The following is a 19037-nucleotide window of genomic DNA, read 5'->3' as shown; positions in this document are numbered from 1 at the left end:
TTGCACGCACAAAGCCCTAAATCCATCTGTAATGGTTAATGCTTTCGGCACCGGTATCGGTGTAATGACAGGTACTTGACAGGGAAAATGGGTTCGGTCTGAAACAGAAGTGCCGATTCAAATGGTAAATTCTGTATTTTACATTCGTGCACACTGTAAATATTAACTCATTTAAGACACGTCACAAAATGCACCTCAGACTAGTACTGCTTTTGATCACTTTAAGGGAACTTTTTCTATGATTTAATGTACTAATTTCCTATTACTGCCCACTCTTTCAGATTACTGACCTATCCGGAACAACAACTTTTTTGCACTGATTCAGGCACTTCTGAATCAGTTCTGTGCACTGATTTGCACTGATTTTTTAAATCTGATTTATGCTTCTTTATGTCACATTCTCTAGGAAGACCAAAATACCTCACCAGGAAATGAATTTTTAAAATGAACCTTCCCAAGAAATTTGGCAATTTGCTTTCCTAATTATCCTTTCTACACCATGTTCTTGTGTTAAATATCATCTCTAACAAGCACTCAGGTGTTATGGTTACCAGTTATGAATACAAATACACAACCTACGTATTTGCACCTTTTTCTTATAAAGCAGGAAGCCCCGCAGTCCCAGGGATGATTGTCCCTAACAGATACAGGTATCATATGATGTACCCTTCAATGGATTTAAAATAAGTTTGACATTTGTAGAAAGCAATTTTTAGGCTGGATGAGAATATCTTTGAAATACGATATTTACCAGACAAAGCATCATTTCTTTCCTGAAGGGAAAACTGCTGCTTATCAGACGTGACAAGATGCATAAGTGCTGCTCATCTGAAGTTCCCATTTTTACACATGAAAACATATTTAAGTAATCACACACATTTATATTCACCTAAAAATGCTAACCTGCTGTATCAAAATGTTTATGCAAACCAAACAAAAAAAAAAAAACAAAACAACAACTAAGTTATACCTCTGTAGTTAGAATTAGTCAGGTTGTAAGAGGAAGAAAAAGCCAAGGAAAAGGTACGTAGGAATGGATGTCAAAGAAAAACGCCTTCTATAATACAGCTCAAGCGCAGAGGGTATAATTCTGGACTGACTACGATTCTTTGACAACCTATTTCACAGTAGCAGATTTCAGTGGTTTTATAATCACAGATAATGCACAGATTTATAATAACGAGGTGTCAATGTGTGGAAGAAGAGGACTGCAGACCATTATTTTCTCAGACATTTTCATGGCATGTGCCAAGTGCAGGGAAATGTGAGCAACATCCATCGAAGAGGCAGTATAACTTAATCAAGCACTTTTGGACACCGAGGACGAAACGCTGGTTCTCAAAAGGCTGAAGCGTGGAAAGTCTGATACATTTTACAAACAGGAACATTAAACACAAAATCTATATCATCGTGAAAAAAGAAGGAAGAGCATTCTTTGTTTCAGTCAAATACAAAAAAATCTAATTCTAATCTTTACGCTGCATTCCAATTTATTTCGTTGCACTATAGTAATACTTTTAAAACCAAGAAGACCTCAAATGCTTCAAAGGCTCTGACCCTACACCAATCTTAAACACAGGCCGTGTGGCGTGCTGGGCCTCATCCTTCAGCACACCTGCGCTTCCACGACAGAGGCACAAACCCTTCCAACCTGAAGAGAAGGACAATAAGAACAAGGTCGACGATCCTACAGCCACATTAATTAGGAAAAACGTCCTCCTGACATCCCTGAGTGAAGCTCAGACTGCCTGACCTACAAAAGAAGAGTCCACTGTCCCGCAGAACATAGAACCAGTGATCTCAATCTAAACGAGCACCGATGTCCCCATGTGCTGCTATTCATTAATACAGTGCTTTGTTTCCAGAGGTAGTAATTTGGGGAATGAAGGTTTCTTCCTGTAAAACAGTTATTAAGAACCAAAATCATTATTGTAAGCGTAGAAATGTGAGATCCAGTTTCATAATTACATTCTGCTTTCTGAAATCGTATTTTAATTACATACGGAAAGATTACTAATTCTTGGCTTCAGCCTCTGTACTAATAGTGGATATCAACAGCTGCCGTATAAAAATTACAAATTGGCTATGAGTTAGCAATTCTTATTTATATTTCAGGAAAGAGAATTGGAATTTAAAGAGGACATTAAAGTGTCCTTCAGTCATTCTTCTGTAAAACTTCCCTTTTAATTGAAATCACAGATTTCTTCTAGATCTATTGAATTGGTTGAATACATAAGCAAAATGCAACCCTGGAGATGAAAATTATTAGGACCGTCGTTAATTGCTTTAACTCTTGACTGTATTAAAATGCTCGAATCTGTTGAATCAAAACACTTTTCATCAAAACCTTTTTCTCATGCTTTCTCCTAAACTTCCTTTCCCGTCTTGCATCATTGGAATATTCCCTATGGCCTATCATCAATTCCACAGATCCCTTTTGGCAAATTCGATTTGGGTGTCACAGACGATTTTATGTTTTTATATCAGTCTTTTTCATTAAAACAACACGATAAGCAAAAAGTGTCTTACTGCTTAGTGCTGTATTACCACAAACTCACTATCAGTGCCTCACAGGTAAATAATCCTAAGAATTAGCATCTTCCCTTATTTTAGATGCAAATCCATCTTCCTTGTAGATTTGGTATGCAGACATGGTCCATTTAGCAAGTGATAGATAGAATTTTGTTCCTCAGCAAAAATAGTAGCTGCTTCCCAACTTTAAAAAAAAAAAAGTTTATTGACATCAGAAACAGGCTTAGAATTATCCTCAAAATTCATCCTAATCTTTCAATGAATTTCAAATCCTCCTTAGTTCCAGTTTGATGCTCTTACAGGACAAACTTTCAAAGATGTTTTAGAAAAAAAAAAAAAAAACAAAAAAAAACCCGAGAGAGAAACCATACCTTGGTGCTTGTCACTTGAAATGCAACTTTTGAGCCCTTTGTAAGCGGGGATGTCAGCTTCTCAGCTGGTTTTGAAGGGATTAGATTCGTAGCGGGAGGCTGATTGTGCAGAACGGAAGACAGGCAAAGCTGCACGGTCTCCTTCAGAGCTTTCAGCTGTGAGTCCTGGGGAAAATAAGAAATCATCACTTCTCTAAGGTGCGTTATTATAAACAGAATTGCTTGCTTTCTCTCTCTGCATTAAACCAAACACTTATGAGCAGCTGCTGCTACTTTTTCTTATGAACAGAAGAAATTGAGGCTGTTTGAAGCAGTTTTTTTATATGATTGGGTTTACTGCGCATTACACACCAAACTGCCTAGAGAGTCCTTGCACTTTTCCCTTTTCTCCACGCTGTTTTATCCACATCAATTATTGCAAATAATTATTAGATATTATTTTACCCGAAAACAAACAAAAATACAATCTACAAAATATCATACAGTGTCCAGACTTTTACATATAATAGTTACAGAGAAGGAAATGTTCACTGGTATTGCAAAGACACAGACTTTGCATGGAATTTTGTTTATAACGTTCAAAATAATTGGTATTTATCCACAGATTGCTTTTAATCCAACAAAGGCAACTCCCTTCCTGAGCATATTATGCTGTTGCAGGGTACAGTAAATAAACCACAGGTCTGTTCACCTGTTAAGAATATGATTGTCCAGATCCACCACTCTCCATCAAGCCAAAGGAAAACTTTTAAGTGGTGAAGTGCTTGCAACCCATGTTAGAGCGAACACCGCTACTTTACTCACGGAAATACAGAGAGAAGTATTAATGAAAGTAGCATTCTGTCACTGAAATAAGCTGAGGCAGTAAGAACAGTGAAATAACTACGGCGCTGAGGACATCTCATTTTAAATCGTTGCTCCTTCACGGCAAGTCACTTAGAGTCTGATGTTAGATACTGAGGTAACTTCCTCATGCTCGTTTCAGGTTGAGTTGGGCAGCATTTGGCCTTTAAAAATATCTTGCTCTTATTCTTTTCGCCGAGATACATGCCTATAACTACAGGCTACATCGGCACACTTTAACCTTCAAAGATTTTGCTGAAGACACATAAATCAAGGATAGTGAGGTATGCTATGGCAAAAGTTGATGGAGAATACGTGTATATGCAACATCTTATACACTACATACTATGTATGTGAAATATTACACACAGAAAATAAAAATCTTACAGTTACACGAATTGCAAGCAATGGCATTCAGCATATACCACCTTATTTAGTTTATTTGCTGAACGAGTGTTTTTTAGAACCTGACAAATATGCCATGTTTTACATCAGATACATTCCCGCGTTCCATTTCAGAGGCAGTTTATCACCTAACTGGAAAAATCCGAGTGTTTCTTTAAAAATAAACGAAAATAGTTAGTAGGGTACATTTCAATGGTAGGATCAAAGACAACCACAAAAAGCTACTAATGCGCAGCACAATAAGGAAAATCAAAGAAATAGGAGGTGGAATGGAGTTTGGTTTGTTTGCAAACAGACAAAATTGAATGTCTTTTCCTGAAGATGTGTGCAGCGAGGAGGAATGCTAGATTACCATCAAAGAGGACAGCACTTTGTATGAATAACTACTTATTAAAATGTATGAACCTTGAGTCAGACTGATATGTCTCTGACCTAAAGGCAACGTCAAAGGCAAAGGATTGCTTTATCCATCTGACTTGGGGATCTTTTAATTTCTAATTGACAACAAAAGATCTTAGCATGCTTCTTTTCATGTAATATGTCTTTCCCCCTACCTTTTCAAGCACAGAACGTAAATCACCATTTGACGTAGTCAAAATAAGCTCAGACGCCAAACTGGCAGAGGTAGCAGACTGTCGAATTTTGCTTGAAGATATGGACGCAGCCATTAACAGCACTGTACGACCCATGTGCTCCCTACAAATCACGCTGATCGAAACAGCACTCCTCCTGTCCAGAAATCCCTCTGGATAATTCCTCATCCTCTCATCTCCTGTCCCTGCCATCCAGCCCTTGTTCTGCCTTGCCTACGGCCAGCCATTTTGCCATTCCAAAAGTAAATGCAGAATATTTTGTTTTCATCCTGTGGGTAGCAAAATTAAATTTGGATTTTGCTGACAGGAGATCTATAAATGGGCGGCACAAGAGTATGACATAAGGAAACACTATGGGAAACAAGGACATTGTTTAACAAAGTTCTCAATAACCTTGCATAGATGTGATGGTGGTCAAAACAGGCTGCTTGCTGGTTAACATACTGCCAACATGAGACACGTGCCTTCAGATTTCCCAGATCTGTTCATGCTCTTGTCGTGCGGTTGGATTCAGTATAGAATAATTTGGGCTGTGGTAATGCAAAATTTGTCAGTTTTCCAAGGGTCCATCACGGGAACTAGCAAAGTGCTGTAGTGTAAATAGACTTACGAGAGACACTAAGTCCACTGTCAGCACAAACTAATATTCAACAGAAAAGCCTGATACCCTCCCAAAAGAAAGATACAATTTAATGTCTATTTATAGGCACAGGCTGAGATTCAATCACTCAATTATTCATTTCAAATACATTTCATGTTCCAAAAATGTGCATTGTTTACATATTGGTTCCATTCCTTTAGCTGAAACTATGTGCACCACCATTGTCAAGACAGTAAAGGCCGAGTCTTCACTGAAGACATCGATGGGCCATTGGCCGTTTCTAACTCTTTTAAGTTCGTAGTTCATACAAAAAAGCTCTTAACCAGGGGAAAAAGGTACCTGCAACTTAAATGGTCTTATTACTCTGCAGTTAGAACTAGTCAAACACAGGTACTTCTCGTCTCATAAAACTGTCTCACAGTTCTCACCGGTGTGAACTTTGCCTTTTTGCTTCCCTGGCGCTGCCTTTTAACCTCCTGCTTGCCATTTCCACTGCACTTTCGCAGCCTGCAAGCATTGATGCCATCCGAAGGCCCTCTCAACGATAATTTGCAAGATGACACCAGGCTTCTGGTAAGCCTACAAAACCACAACTGAGCCCTAAATTAAAATTCTGTAAGATTTAATAGGAAAGAAACAGAGGGTCAGAGAAGTCAGTTGGGTGTGCTGCAAATCCCCTTTTAATTTGCAGACAGAATCCCTTAATAGCAGTCTCAATTAAAAGTTCCTGATGTCAAATGTTCTTTGCTTTCTCCTTCACAACTGTCTGCATTATAATGAATAACTGCGTTTGGAAAGTATTTACGGCAAGCATTGCTCGCCTGGCATTGCCACAGACAGTACGTTGGCACCGCTGAGAGACCACGTCTGCAAGCGTTATACGAGCAAAGAAGGAACACGCTTAATTTTTAGATTAATATGTGGAGCGGTTCAGTTCAGTGTACCAACAAGAAATACACGATATATCATCAGATGCAGACAGGTTTGGATAACGCTACTGTGAGCGTTGCTTATGTTTTGCAATGCTGGAGGCAAATCCTCACTCACGAGGATAATTTCACTGATTGCAATATTGAAGATTACAGAAAAATGCTTTTGGTGCAAGGGGTATACTTTTTTAAAAATGTCTACTGGAACCTGAAAATATGCGAAAGCAAACAAAAAAGTAGTCTTTGATAACGTGTTGAAGTTTTTTCCTTTCTGATAAACTGCTTTCCTATTGCGGGGTATTTTCTTCCCAGCTACCCTAGATCTAGAAGAAAGCTCCCCTGTTGCACAGCTGTCAGGAGTGAACGTGTCCGGCTTTGTCCCCTTCCTGGGATTCCCCACAGCCTCCCTGTCCTGAGTGGAAACCTCTGCCCACACCAGAGTCACATCAGTCCCACCCCAACAAGACGCAGACCCATTTCTATACCACATCCTACTTGGAACCACAACTAAACCTCAGATAAAAACCATTATCAGTAACAGGCACGTTCTTGTTAACGTACATTTGCACATAAAGAATTGCAGCGTTTGGCTTTCTGTGGGTTTTTTGAGGTGTTTCTTTCCAATCTGATCGCCCCCCCTCTTAAATAACTTTGCAGCTGTACTAAACTACATGCATCATAATTAGTTCCACTGACTTCGGTAGCATTACAGCCAGCTACATGCAATTAAGTACACATTTACATCTTTTGTAAGGCTTTCATTTGTTTTTGTCAAATTACGCTGAAACATTCGCAGGTGATAGAGACAAACACGCTTACGTTACGTTACACTTCTTACTTTGTCAAGGGCTGCCTTTTCCAATTCATCTTTTGCAACTGCTAGCTTTTGCTCCAGGTCTGTTAGCTGTTGTGCCTGTGGGAATCAAGAAGAAAAAGTTGATGCAACCTACAAGGCATTTTTTTCCTCATAATTTTTCACGCGGTGCCCGTGAGTGAGGAAAGGACATAAATTTTACAAGTAATATATATGAATTGGGTCAGAATTGCTTGCAAAAAGACCAGGCCTCAAGGGAGTTAATTTTTTCCTGAGAAAAAGTGTATTTTTACGTGGGAACTGCACTCAGATCATCTCCATTTATATAAAAGCAAGTCAACTCTTTTAATTTCAACGTCAGTAGCAAAAGTAATTCATAGAATCGTAGAATGGTTTGAGTTGGAAGGGACCTTAAAGATCATATTCCATGCTGTAAAGTATTTAGAATTATGCCATAGTATTCTTTTGGAAAATTCAAAGTATTCAAACAGTTTTTATTATTTCGTCTATTTACCTGACTTCTGTTTGTAATAGGAAACGCTATTTTGTAGTTTTAAAGATTGAGATGCTAACGTTAATGTAACTCGTCATAAACAGAGGAATTAGAAAACACCCAAACTTTCATACATGCAGACACCTTACAAATGCCACTGTCTGCTGGTATAAAAAGGGGTGAAGTCCAGCCGTGTTTCTCCGTCTCCTTCCCCGGAGAAATGAAAGGAAAATTCGCAGGAATAGCTAGTTATGCAGCTCCATAGTGAGAAGGCATTTGGGGAGATTTGTGTTTGAAGTCAGGGTCAGCAGCCGGCAGGAAAGACTGTTGGCTTTTTATATGATGCTACATTATTTTCCTGCATAGTCCTTCAGGAGGAGATCTGGCTTTTTACAACGTACATGCGGTGTATCGAGTGCAGGGGTTGAGGAGATGCTTTTAAACCCTCAGTAAATAAAGACAACAAATTTCTCTCCTATTTCCTAGGAGCCAGATACACTCAGACTGCTCGCTTTAGAGAAACACACTCTCTGCAAAAACTTTACATTTTAGGGAAGTAGGAGCTCCCAGATTCCTGCAGTTCCCTGCCCTGTCATTAATAATGCATTACTATGCAACCAAAAGGAACAAGGCACAGTTTTCTTTTACTGTTGTATTTGCAAAAACTGCCCAGTTGTCTTCCCTGTTTATGACAGGAACCATAGAGAAAGACGCTGGACTAACCGGTTATCCTTTCTCTCTGAAATTCTGATGAGGTCACGCACGTTTTGTGCGTACAGAAGAATCGGCTCAAGTTCTCATTTCTCAGTTAAAGAGCAACACGTTTTAATTTTGACCAAACATTTTGCAAGCCCCCTTTCCCTCAGCACCACCCCACGCCCACCAGATTCCTGAAGCTCATCCCCAGCCGGATGCTATTTTCTCGCCAGACTTTTCAAGATCGCATCTGCTCTGCTGACTCTGGCATAGCTTAATGTATAGCCACACAACGCAAACGCTCCTTAGGGTACACCCCGTCAAACACGCTTCACTCGGTCTCTGCGTTGGGGCAAGGCGAGCGCTTCCAGCACATATCCTAGCTGATGTGTATTAGCGGAGGCAAGCCTGTAGTGCTCAGCAGAGACCTCAACTGATGTTTCATTAGGACTAGACATAAAACGACCATTAGCATTAGGCATTGGCAGGTAAAAGACAAAAGCCTGGCATTTTCAGTTCCCTGCTCGTGTCAAGAGCTACTTAGTCACGTTTTAAAACAGGATTAGGTATTTATCTGCAGATGTATCAGAGCAGCCACAGTGCCATTAGTCAAAACCATGTCTGATTAGGCCATCTTGCTTCAAAGCAGAAGTCAACGGCTTGCTCAGATGGGGGCAGTCTCTTGTGAACGCAGTCCCTAATTTCCACAGCAACACATTTCTTACACCTGATACCACTCACTGTCGCACACACAAAGCCACTGGTTTGGTTCCTCCATCTGGCAACGGAGCATCCAATACAGAAAGAATCTTTCGATTTCATCTGAATTTGCAAAATTTAACTCGACTTATGACCGGCTTTTGAGAGAAAAAAACTTACTAACATACCAAAATTTTTCTACAGTTCAGTAACATTTGCATCTGTTGCTAAATACAGTACATAACAGCACTCGCACCAAACACCGTCCCAGTCAATGTTTGAAAGACTGAACATTAAGCTTGGCTCTGTCAGGTGCAGATTCCAGTATCTCAGCAGAGAGTAGAACTAGACCAAGTATTTCCTCCCATCGTTAACATTTTAATTATTGCTACTTATTAAGCTATTTTTACAGTACAGTCATACAAATTAATACATTTCCAATTAATGAGAACCAAGATTTGAAAAAAACAGTATATATAATTAAATAGCTCGAATTGCCATTAAAAAGGTAATTACACGAAATAACGGTTACACAATAAACGAGAGGCCAGGCTGGCATCTCTGACGATGTGCCTCGCTCAAGGACTAGAATCACCACGAAGATGATGGACTGCCACATGGTGTGGGCCAGACAACCAGGAAACTTCTCCATTCTGTGAACCATCTGTGTTACAGTTTAAATCAGTGGAATAGCAGAGCTAAAGCTATGAATTTCAGGATGTCTGGTTTCCTTCCACAGGTGCATTATGTAGGTATCTGAAAAGCTGGGTAGCTGCTAGGAAGCAGGTAACAGCGGTCAGAGGTGACTGCTGCCTCTTCCCTTGCAGGGCAACGACTGGTGCTGTGTAATACCTTGTACTCAATGAAACTGCAGCCATATCGGAAATCAACTCGGAGGAAAAGTGTTTAATTTTTTTAATTGCTGCCTGCCACTAGAAACAATTGATTAATCTAACATAGAATCATAGAACGGTTTGGGTTGGGAGGGACCTCTAAAGGCCATCTAGTCCAACCCCCCTGCAGTAAGCAGGGACATCTTCAACTAGATCAGGTTGCTCAGAGCCTCATCCAGCCTGGCCTTGAATGTCTCCAGGGATGGGGCCTCCACCACCTCTTTGGGCAACGTGTGCCAGTGTCTCACCAAAAAACATATTGTCATAACACTGCTCACATCAAGTAAAACACTTCCAGTTTATGGTGAAAAGGTATTCTTCCAAAGCATGGGCTCACATGTATTCATAAAGTCTTTTGGAATGCAGCGTTTATCAAGCCTGACCTTATTTTTGGTAATATTGTCATATTTTGATGGACTAACTTTTTCTGTAACTTTCATGTCTATTTATTTTATTTCACAGATTACTGAGGCAATAGACCAGTGATATCGATCCAACTGACATCAAGTGAGAATAAAATCCTGGCATTAAAAATGCATTTTGATGAACCACTCACTTGAAAGTAGTGACGTTTATCCCGAAAGTGCAGAATAATCATTTTTTTCTGAATTTTTTTTTCTATGAAGGCTGAATTTATATTGCAATAGCTTCACTGCTGCTTTAATTTAGAAGTTTTTTAGGGAGTCGAGTTCAATTAAGGTGGTTTGGATACTGCATAAAGAAAAAGGACAAAATACCAGTAGGACCACACGAGCCCAATTCTGATAAGGAGTAAAGTACCTTTAAAAAGCATAGCCTAGAAAAACTTAAAAATATTAAGTTTCTCTTAGGCATTCTTTTAGAATCAAGTCTTACAGAGGAAACAGTGAGATAAATAATTTTTTCATCCTCTGAAAGACTGCACCGAGCAATTACTGTCAGTGGAGCACACTTTTCCAACTCACTTAAATGAACGTACTTACCTTTATGCATTGCAAAATACATTACACAAAATGCCCATATTTAAATTCTTCCAGGCATAAATATAAAAAGCAAAAAGAGAAGACCAGTCTGATTTCAAGTAGAGAGACATCCAGAGAGAAATCCAAATTGACACAGAATTTTTTTATACCAAGTAATTCAGACCAGAGGGAATTTCTGCATACAGATAAATAAATTAAAAAAAAAAAAAAAAAAGAAAAGAAAAGAAAAGAAAAGAAAAAGGAAGGCAATGCCTATATGCCTTTGGGATGATGACTTTGAATGACTTTGAGTGCTCAAGAATTTATAAATATCAAATCAATATAATATAGGTAGTTGAGATGTCCACGTTCCTCAAAGTCACACAAAAGCAGCAAAACATGGGGGTGAGAGAGAAGTTCTGTAATCCGAAAAACAGTGGCTAGAAGCTTTACACTTCCACAGTTCCTGAGTCACATTAGAAGGAAAAATTTTGTGTACCTTTGGAGAAGTTATAACTTTTGTTTGTTTTCAAAAAATGAATCCTTTCAATGATCTTTCTTGGGACAAACATACCCACGTAAATATAAAGCATAAATTACTGTTGGATTATGTATTGATGATAACTACGTGGTACTTTACAAATAAGCTCCAAATACAGTTCCTTTAAGTGTTCTTGCTGGTATTTTACCCTGAAAGGTAGAGCTGAACTTTCTTGCCAAACCTGGCTTTTCCACAGACACCTCCTCCTCCAAGGCCTCCCGTGGCTTCTCAGGAGTCAGACAAAACCTAAAGCTTCTCACCCGTGAGGTGAGTTGCTGGATTCTTCCCCGAAGGTACAGGTCAGCAAAACCAGGCTGTGATCCTATTTCCATTTACAATTTAACAAACCCCAAACCACAATGACTCGTTGGAAAAAAAATAAAAAATAAAATAAAATCCTATTTCCTTATGAGAAGTCCCAGAAACAGGACCCCTTAGTTCGATCAAACACAGCGTGTGCTGCGTGGGTCAGAGGGAGGACAGAGGGAGTGGTGCCCACCTTCACATTTCAGTCTTACTCGATCCCAAATTTATTCCACGTTAATAGCAGGGCATGAATTCCACCCCCAGAATAATTAAGGGCTGCGGTTCAGGTCAGGCAGGCGATGCGGCTGCACGGCTGTACAGCTATTACAAACACTGCACGCTTGGTAGCGCAGCCAAAAAATGTTTTTTAAAAGGCTTTTTAGCATTTTTTCCCCAGAAACCTTATACAGCACGTCAACATGGAATATAAAGTATACAGTGACGGCTTTTGCTGCTGGTGGTGGAGTTTTTTTGTGTGTGGTTGTCGGGGTTTTTTTAATTTCTTTTGTAACTGCTGAAAATACTTCAGAAAAAAAGTTACTCCATTCCCTTTCTTTTCATTATACAAAATTTCAAAGGTTGTTGTTGGGTTTGTGTTTTTTTTTGCCAGAAAAGGCTAGGCTATGGCTTCATGTCAGACGGATTACACAGTCATGCCTGGGCTTTCTTCCTTTCAAGACACGATAAATTGGGATTTTATTTGGTTATTACAAAACTTTTAAGGATGTATTGTATTTCATACCGAGGATTGCTGTTTATTGAGGACAAAATTCTCAGACATTCTGCTTAGTTAGAAAACATGATTGACCAGGTGATGTTTAATCACACGTTAAATAGTTTGGATATTCTGAACTCCATTTTTCCCCCCACATAGGCCTTAAATGAATGTTTAAGAAAAAAAAAAGATAAAATATTTACTGTACAATTTTTTATTTTATAATTGATTCTATTTTTTTAACAAGAACAACTTTTTAATTAGAAACCGTTTAACCTGAAAATTGAATAAATTATCTGGTAAACACAATTCTACTGTGCCTGTTCTGCAAGCATTAGTTGTATCTTAGAAAAACAGAGGCTTGTGCTTTTAAATTACACTTGTGTAGTGTAGCACAAGGTGTCAAATGTAACTGAGGATAACACTTTCTGGCAGCTATTCCATTTAATCAGTTGTGCAGCAAAACCCAGACGTTTGGCAACATCTGAATTGTATTCCAAGCACTTACAACAAGAAGAAAAGCCAGTTAAAAATGTAATTTCTGCAAAGACTCACAGCTCATACATTTTCTTAATGCTCATTACTTCCAGAATGCTTTTGTCTCTCATTTGTGACTATTCCGGATGTACATTAAAGAAAACGGAAATAAGACCTTTGTGCTTTTTTATTTGCTGAAATTTCCCTTTTCCTTCCCCAGCCCTCATGCTTTTCCTTCACATAAAACTTTTTACAACAAAAGTGAAATAGCGGTTCGCTAGGGTTGTAGTAAAGTACTCAACCTCTAAACTGAAGGAAAATAACTGTTCCTCTGCAGAAACAAGCTCAGAGGACGCGCAGGGAGAGAAGAGCCACATCACCCACCTTCCTGCCTGGCCCGTCTTTTTATCTCCCGTAGGGGATTTTCCTCCCCTTGTTACCTGAAATAAAAGCTCTCGAAACCAAAAGTAGTTTAGAGAGGAGATATTGCTTTATTCAACGTCGGGTGCTCGGGGGAAAACCCACACATCTAGCACCCCTTACCGCGGATATTCACCCATTATTTATACACAAAATATTATCATTATTCCACCTACCTAATCCATAACTCCACCTAGGCTCACATATTCATTAGGATGACCGAATAGCCTTTTTGCGCGTGCGTATCAAATTTTGCTGTGTCAGCAAAACACTTCTGCGCAAGCGTGAGTGTCTCGGTGGTCGTTTGGGTAAGGAGACCCTTCCTCACATCATCCTTTTAAGGTATTGAGTCATCTCAGGGTAGTAAAAGTTTGCTGTAAGTTTGCCAACTTCTTAAAGAGAATAAGGATGTTCTTTGAAGCAGCCATAACTCTATCCTAATTGCTATAGGAGTACACACTTGACATATAGAAGAACCTTGAAGTGATTAACTACTTCTGGTTGTCTCCTCATTATCACGATCTGTAACATCAGCTCAGTGATTATTTTTACACAGTAAGAAGGTCAGTAATTAGCTATTTTCTCACACAGCAAGAAGGTTAGTAAGAAACAACTCTTTTAGAACCAAAGCAGAGGCCTGTCTTTGGTAACACCCTCAGTTCAGGCCAGAGCACCTTTGGTTTTAGCACCAGTTGTTACGCCCCATGGATAACCCATCCCCATGACGACAACAACCTGCTGCTCTTTCTTTTCTGAGTCAGTCTTCTTCAAACAGTTGTATCGCTTATTTTAGCAATAAAAGAACAACCACTGAGGGTGTAAGCCTTTTAAAATTCATTTTGGGCACACCAGCATGCTCTACGCCTCCGTCACAGTGTGCTGGAAACATTTACTTCTTTTCTTGAGAGAGGATTAGTTCCCACCTTGCCCAAAGCTTCAGCTTTTTTGTTTTGGGGCGTCTTTTTAAGATTTGACCATTCCAGTCAAGAGTATAATTCAGCCAAGAAAATGCAAAACAAAAGAAAACAGAACTTGTATTTCTGGGAATATCACATAACTTAAAAGTGTTTGTCAAGAGATAACTCTCTGAAAACTTTCCATTTCAAAAACATTACGTCATATTCAGCTGATGAATAAAGTAAAACCTAAAACATCCAGCACATACGCTATTCATTAACACCGGCTTATTCATTATTGCAAAGTGCCTCCAAATCAGCCAACAACGAGTAATACAGAAATTTCAACACCACCACCCCCCCCCAAATGCAGATCACATTTATTGTATCTATTTTGAGAACGTCATGCAGATCATCACGTAGATGGCTCTGAATTTGTTGTCAGCAATATCCCAGAAAACAGGATCAAGCAAGGAGGAGACTAAGTGATGCAGAACGATTCTCTCAAATAATTTTTATCTTTGTCTAATTTGGAACAAATGCCGAGGTATTCGAAATTACCTCTGCTAGGAAGCACACCCCATTTAGGACATACACATCAACATGCTCCAGATGCCGATTGCCTGGAGCCAGGTGATCACCCCACAGGATAGTTCATCAAGGAGCCCCAGGGCCAGGAGAGCATCTGGTTCCGGCTCACAATGTGTGTCAGGTGCCACCAACGACCTGGTGCCCAAAGCACCACCTTGGCTGCTCCTCCGGCCTCTCTGGTTCCAGGGAAAGCCAACGTGCCTGGGCACCGTGGCTGGCGCCTGCTCTTCTTTTTCACAATTTGTCACGTTTATGTCTGACCGTTCCCTCCCTCACTGCACGGAGGCTGACAGTACGTCGTGTCCCGACAGCTTCAGCATAAAATGTCTTCAGTTCTAATATTTCAGAAACGGACAATTTTCTTGATGATTTCTATGGCACCTACCACTGCAGAAGCTTAAATGTTGAAGAAAAATGATTGTGCCAAAGCAGTTGCTCTCAAAGTGTACTTCTGGCATCTGCATTACTCATACAACATCTTGTCTCTTTTGACATATAGCACACATGGATCTGGGCCCACAGTTTTCACAGAAAGCATCCTCTCTTTTTCCTGCTACGTGTTTACACAAGATGTGGCTTTGGCTCATCTTTCAGCTTCTTATATGTCTTCCCCTGTCCTACTTTTTTCCTCTGATCTTTGGGCAGTTTGGCATTTTCCAATACTTTACGCGACAATATTTTTAAATTTTTCAACCCTACTGGGCACACTCAGAATCATTATTATAATTAAACCGTTTAGAAAACGTCAGTCAAAGTCCCAATCAATTTCAACTTGATATCAATAGCAAACCTCTCCCCATTTTAGCGGGAGCAGGACCAGGTCTGTAAGTCGATTGAATAGCTGTACGCTGCCAGTTAAACGTGGAGCTGTGGCTGCTAGATTTAAGTAACCTTGTCTCACGCTGGCTATCGACTAGCCTTGTCTCACACAGTAACTCAGGCCAGCTATTTAAAACTGCACTACCTCCTAATGCAACTTCACACTCTTAAGGTCACGTCCTCAGGGCCATATGACTCGATGATCTCAAAGGTCCTTTCCGACCATGAAGATTCTATGATTCCATATAGAAACTTTTAAAATTGGATTTTTCAGTCCGTCAAAAAAGTTACAACAATCTTCCTGATCAAAACTGTGCTGTAAAAAAATGTACTGACGATAAACTAATAGACCTGAATTACTAAGTACTGAAACAATATCCACATTTTGCAAATCTGTGATTTCCAAAACTGCACGAAACCATTAAAAAAATAGAATAGTAGAAGGAGATTTGTTTCAATAAGGATATCAATGAATTACATTAATATATGATGCAATGTCCTTATGGGAAATGTATATGATGACATCCCTCCACCTTCTTGTATGTCATTTATCTCTTGATATTAAAAAAAAATCCCATGTATGCAAATAGCTTGTAAGTATTTTTCAGCAGCCAGTTCCGTCTAGATCTTCAGGCCCTTCCTGTGTTGCTACAATAACGTGCTAACATTAACACATAACTAATGGTTATAATAACATCACAGAATCATAGGGCTGGAAGGGACCTCTGGAGATCATCTAGTCCAATCACAGCAACAATATACAAAATGCTAAAATATAGCATTTGAAATGGAAAATATGCACCAGCAAAAAGATGCCAAGGTAAACAGTGACATCTACTTCCTACGCAAAACACACACAGTCTAGGTAAGACTTTCTATATACGCTTTTGTCAATGTTGTGAAAATAAGACTACAGCGCCATTCAGGAAAAAATAAATATACCTACTACCAAAGAAATCAAATTTAAAAAAAAAAATCTTGTGCTTCCTGAAAACAAGAAGTACTCACTCATCATACAGCGATAAAAGACCATGTAACAGAAGATGAGGAAATGGTCCCTCTGCTAACTATGTCATCCCAATAAGATAGCTATCTGAAAAGTAGTCCTGCCATCTCTCAGCACCCAAACATCAACGACAGATATTTATGCAACAGCCCTAATGTGTTTTACAAAAATCAACTAAGCATATTTCAATTTCCTGTCTCTTCCAGGGGCCTCAGCTTCTACTGAGAAAAGCAACTCGATAATATCCTGTCTTAAAGCATATTTCTACATCCAATAAGGAGCCAGATCTAATCACAAATAATTAATAACCTGAAAACCACAATTATACACTCAACAGCGGGCAACATCCAACTACATATCTAAAATTGTACAAACATACTCACTTGATCAAGAAAAAAAATCCCAAAACGAATAATCAACAAAAGCATTATAAAAACAAACAAAAAAAGCACGATAAGCCTTCTTACTTGGAAAGAAAAAACAATTCTAGCAGTTTCTAAGACTGAACTACCACATGCAGGAAGAGCTACAGGGATCCTAAACCGTGAAGACTAAGTCCAATATTCTTTATACTACAGAACAGAAATACCCCAAGGAAGACCCTGCTATCTCTTATCTTAGAACTCAAACAAAACATCGATTCTGACTCGTGACATTAACCCATAAAATCCTGCACAGCCCAGCCCATCAGTCATCCACCTCAGGATGTCACTTGCCAGATTCATCAGCAAAAAAAACCTGGCACAACGTTCATGTTCAATCCTATTATTCTCAAAATAGCAAAAATTGAATTCTGTAAAATTACTGTATTCTAGAAATCCGCAGATAAATAGAATAATCTTCATATAACAACTTCAAACATGAGTAAAATCTACAGCATAGTTCCATTCCCTCAGCCATCAATGCAATTGCTTTGAAGAATATACTTAAAATTTTCTTCCTTCCATCCTGATGACTTTCGACAAACACAGATACTCCTTGAAGAAAACACACCTATTTTCAAGCAAGTCATCAAAGTAATAGCTGTAAATTATCACACTGCAACACGAAAATTCAGCTCTCCCTAGCAACATGCTCCTGGCTGTCATACGTCACTGGACGCAGCAACTTCTGTGAAAGAGCATCAATTAGTGATTAAGCTATTAAACATATCAGTTTACTGATTTTGTAATTACCTTGTATTGAAAATGCTTTGAGAGAAAAATGTCATAAATCTTCCTATCTGTGGCTTTGCACAAACCAAATAGAACCAGAGCACGAAATGCAAACCGCTCCATAACCTCTGGGTTTGTAGACAACCTGTTCTGCTTGTATAACCGCCAAATCACCGGATCTGTCACTCACAAATCTGTAGCAATATTAGCACAAAGATGATAATTCCTGACCTAAAGATGAAGAAAAGCATTTTGCAATCCTTGCAGCCATGATGCTCTCTGCTGCGCTCAAAGGAGCTTTTCTACAAATGAACAAGGCATAGTTTGAACTAATTACTCAAAATAATATTACTGAGGTCACCTCTCAAGGTCAGGGGAAACTTCCACATGATATCTTTGATGCAAAGTATTATTAAGGAAGAATAACCCCCTGCACCAATACAGGCTGGGGGCTGACCTGCTGGAGAGCAGCTCAGCTGAAAGAGACCTGGGAGTCCTGGTGGACAACAGGATGACCATGAGCCAGCAATGTGCCCTTGTGGCCAAAAAGGCCAATAGCATCCTGGGCTGCATCAAGAAGAGTGTGGCCAGCAGGTCGAGGGAGGTCATCCTCCCCCTCTACTCTGCCTTGGTGAGGCTGCACCTGGAGTACTGTGTCCAGTTCTGGGCTCCCCGGTTCAAGAAGGACAGGGAACTGCTGGGGAGGGTGCAGCAAAGGGCTACCAAGATGATTAGGGGACTGGAACACCTCTCTGATGAAGAAAGGCTGAGGGATTTGGGTCTCTTCAGTCTGGAAAAAAGACGGCTGAGGGGGGACCTTATCAACACTTATAAATACTTAAAGGGTGGGTGTCAGGAGGATGGGGGCAGGCTCTTTTCAGTGGTGCCTGGGGACAGGACAAGAGGTAACGGGCACAAACTTGAACACAGGAAGTTCCACCTAAACATGAGGAGGAACTTCTTTCCTTTGAGGGTGGCAGAGCCCTGGCACAGGCTGCCCAGAGAGGTGGTGGAGTCTCCATCTCTGGAGACATTCCAAACTCGCCTGGACATGTTCCTGTGCCACCTGCTCTGGGTGATCCTGCTCTGGCAGGGGGTTGGACTGGATGATCTCCGGAGGTCCCTTCCAACCCTATGATTCTATGATTTAAGCCTTTCTTCCCCAAATTATTTTTTTTTGGTGGGTTGATATATGATTTACTTCCACTAACACCCCCACCCCCTTTTCAGCCAAATTTAAATGCTATGGTACACAGAACTCTTATTTTAAGTGTAGTCCTAAATTTTCAGACAAATTGTTTT

At 39.7% G+C, this 19037-nt stretch overlaps 1 protein-coding gene across 1 annotated transcript in view; it reads right to left on the bottom strand.

The window, feature by feature from the left end:
• Positions 1-19037, bottom strand: part of LUZP2 (leucine zipper protein 2) — a 211625-nt gene that overhangs the window by 42285 nt on the left and 150303 nt on the right. Inside the window, exons 8-9 of the mRNA XM_054201466.1 lie at positions 7113-7187; positions 2904-3068 (exon numbers count right to left, since the gene is read on the bottom strand). Of these exons, the coding sequence (XP_054057441.1) occupies positions 2904-3068; positions 7113-7187 (240 nt within the window). The remainder of the gene's footprint in view (positions 1-2903; positions 3069-7112; positions 7188-19037) is intronic.

Source organism: Rissa tridactyla, chromosome 4 (assembly GCF_028500815.1).
Source record: "Rissa tridactyla isolate bRisTri1 chromosome 4, bRisTri1.patW.cur.20221130, whole genome shotgun sequence".
Classification (NCBI taxonomy): domain Eukaryota; kingdom Metazoa; phylum Chordata; class Aves; order Charadriiformes; family Laridae; genus Rissa; species Rissa tridactyla.
Note: the sequence above shows the minus strand (reverse complement) of the source record. Positions and strands in the feature narration are given on the sequence as shown.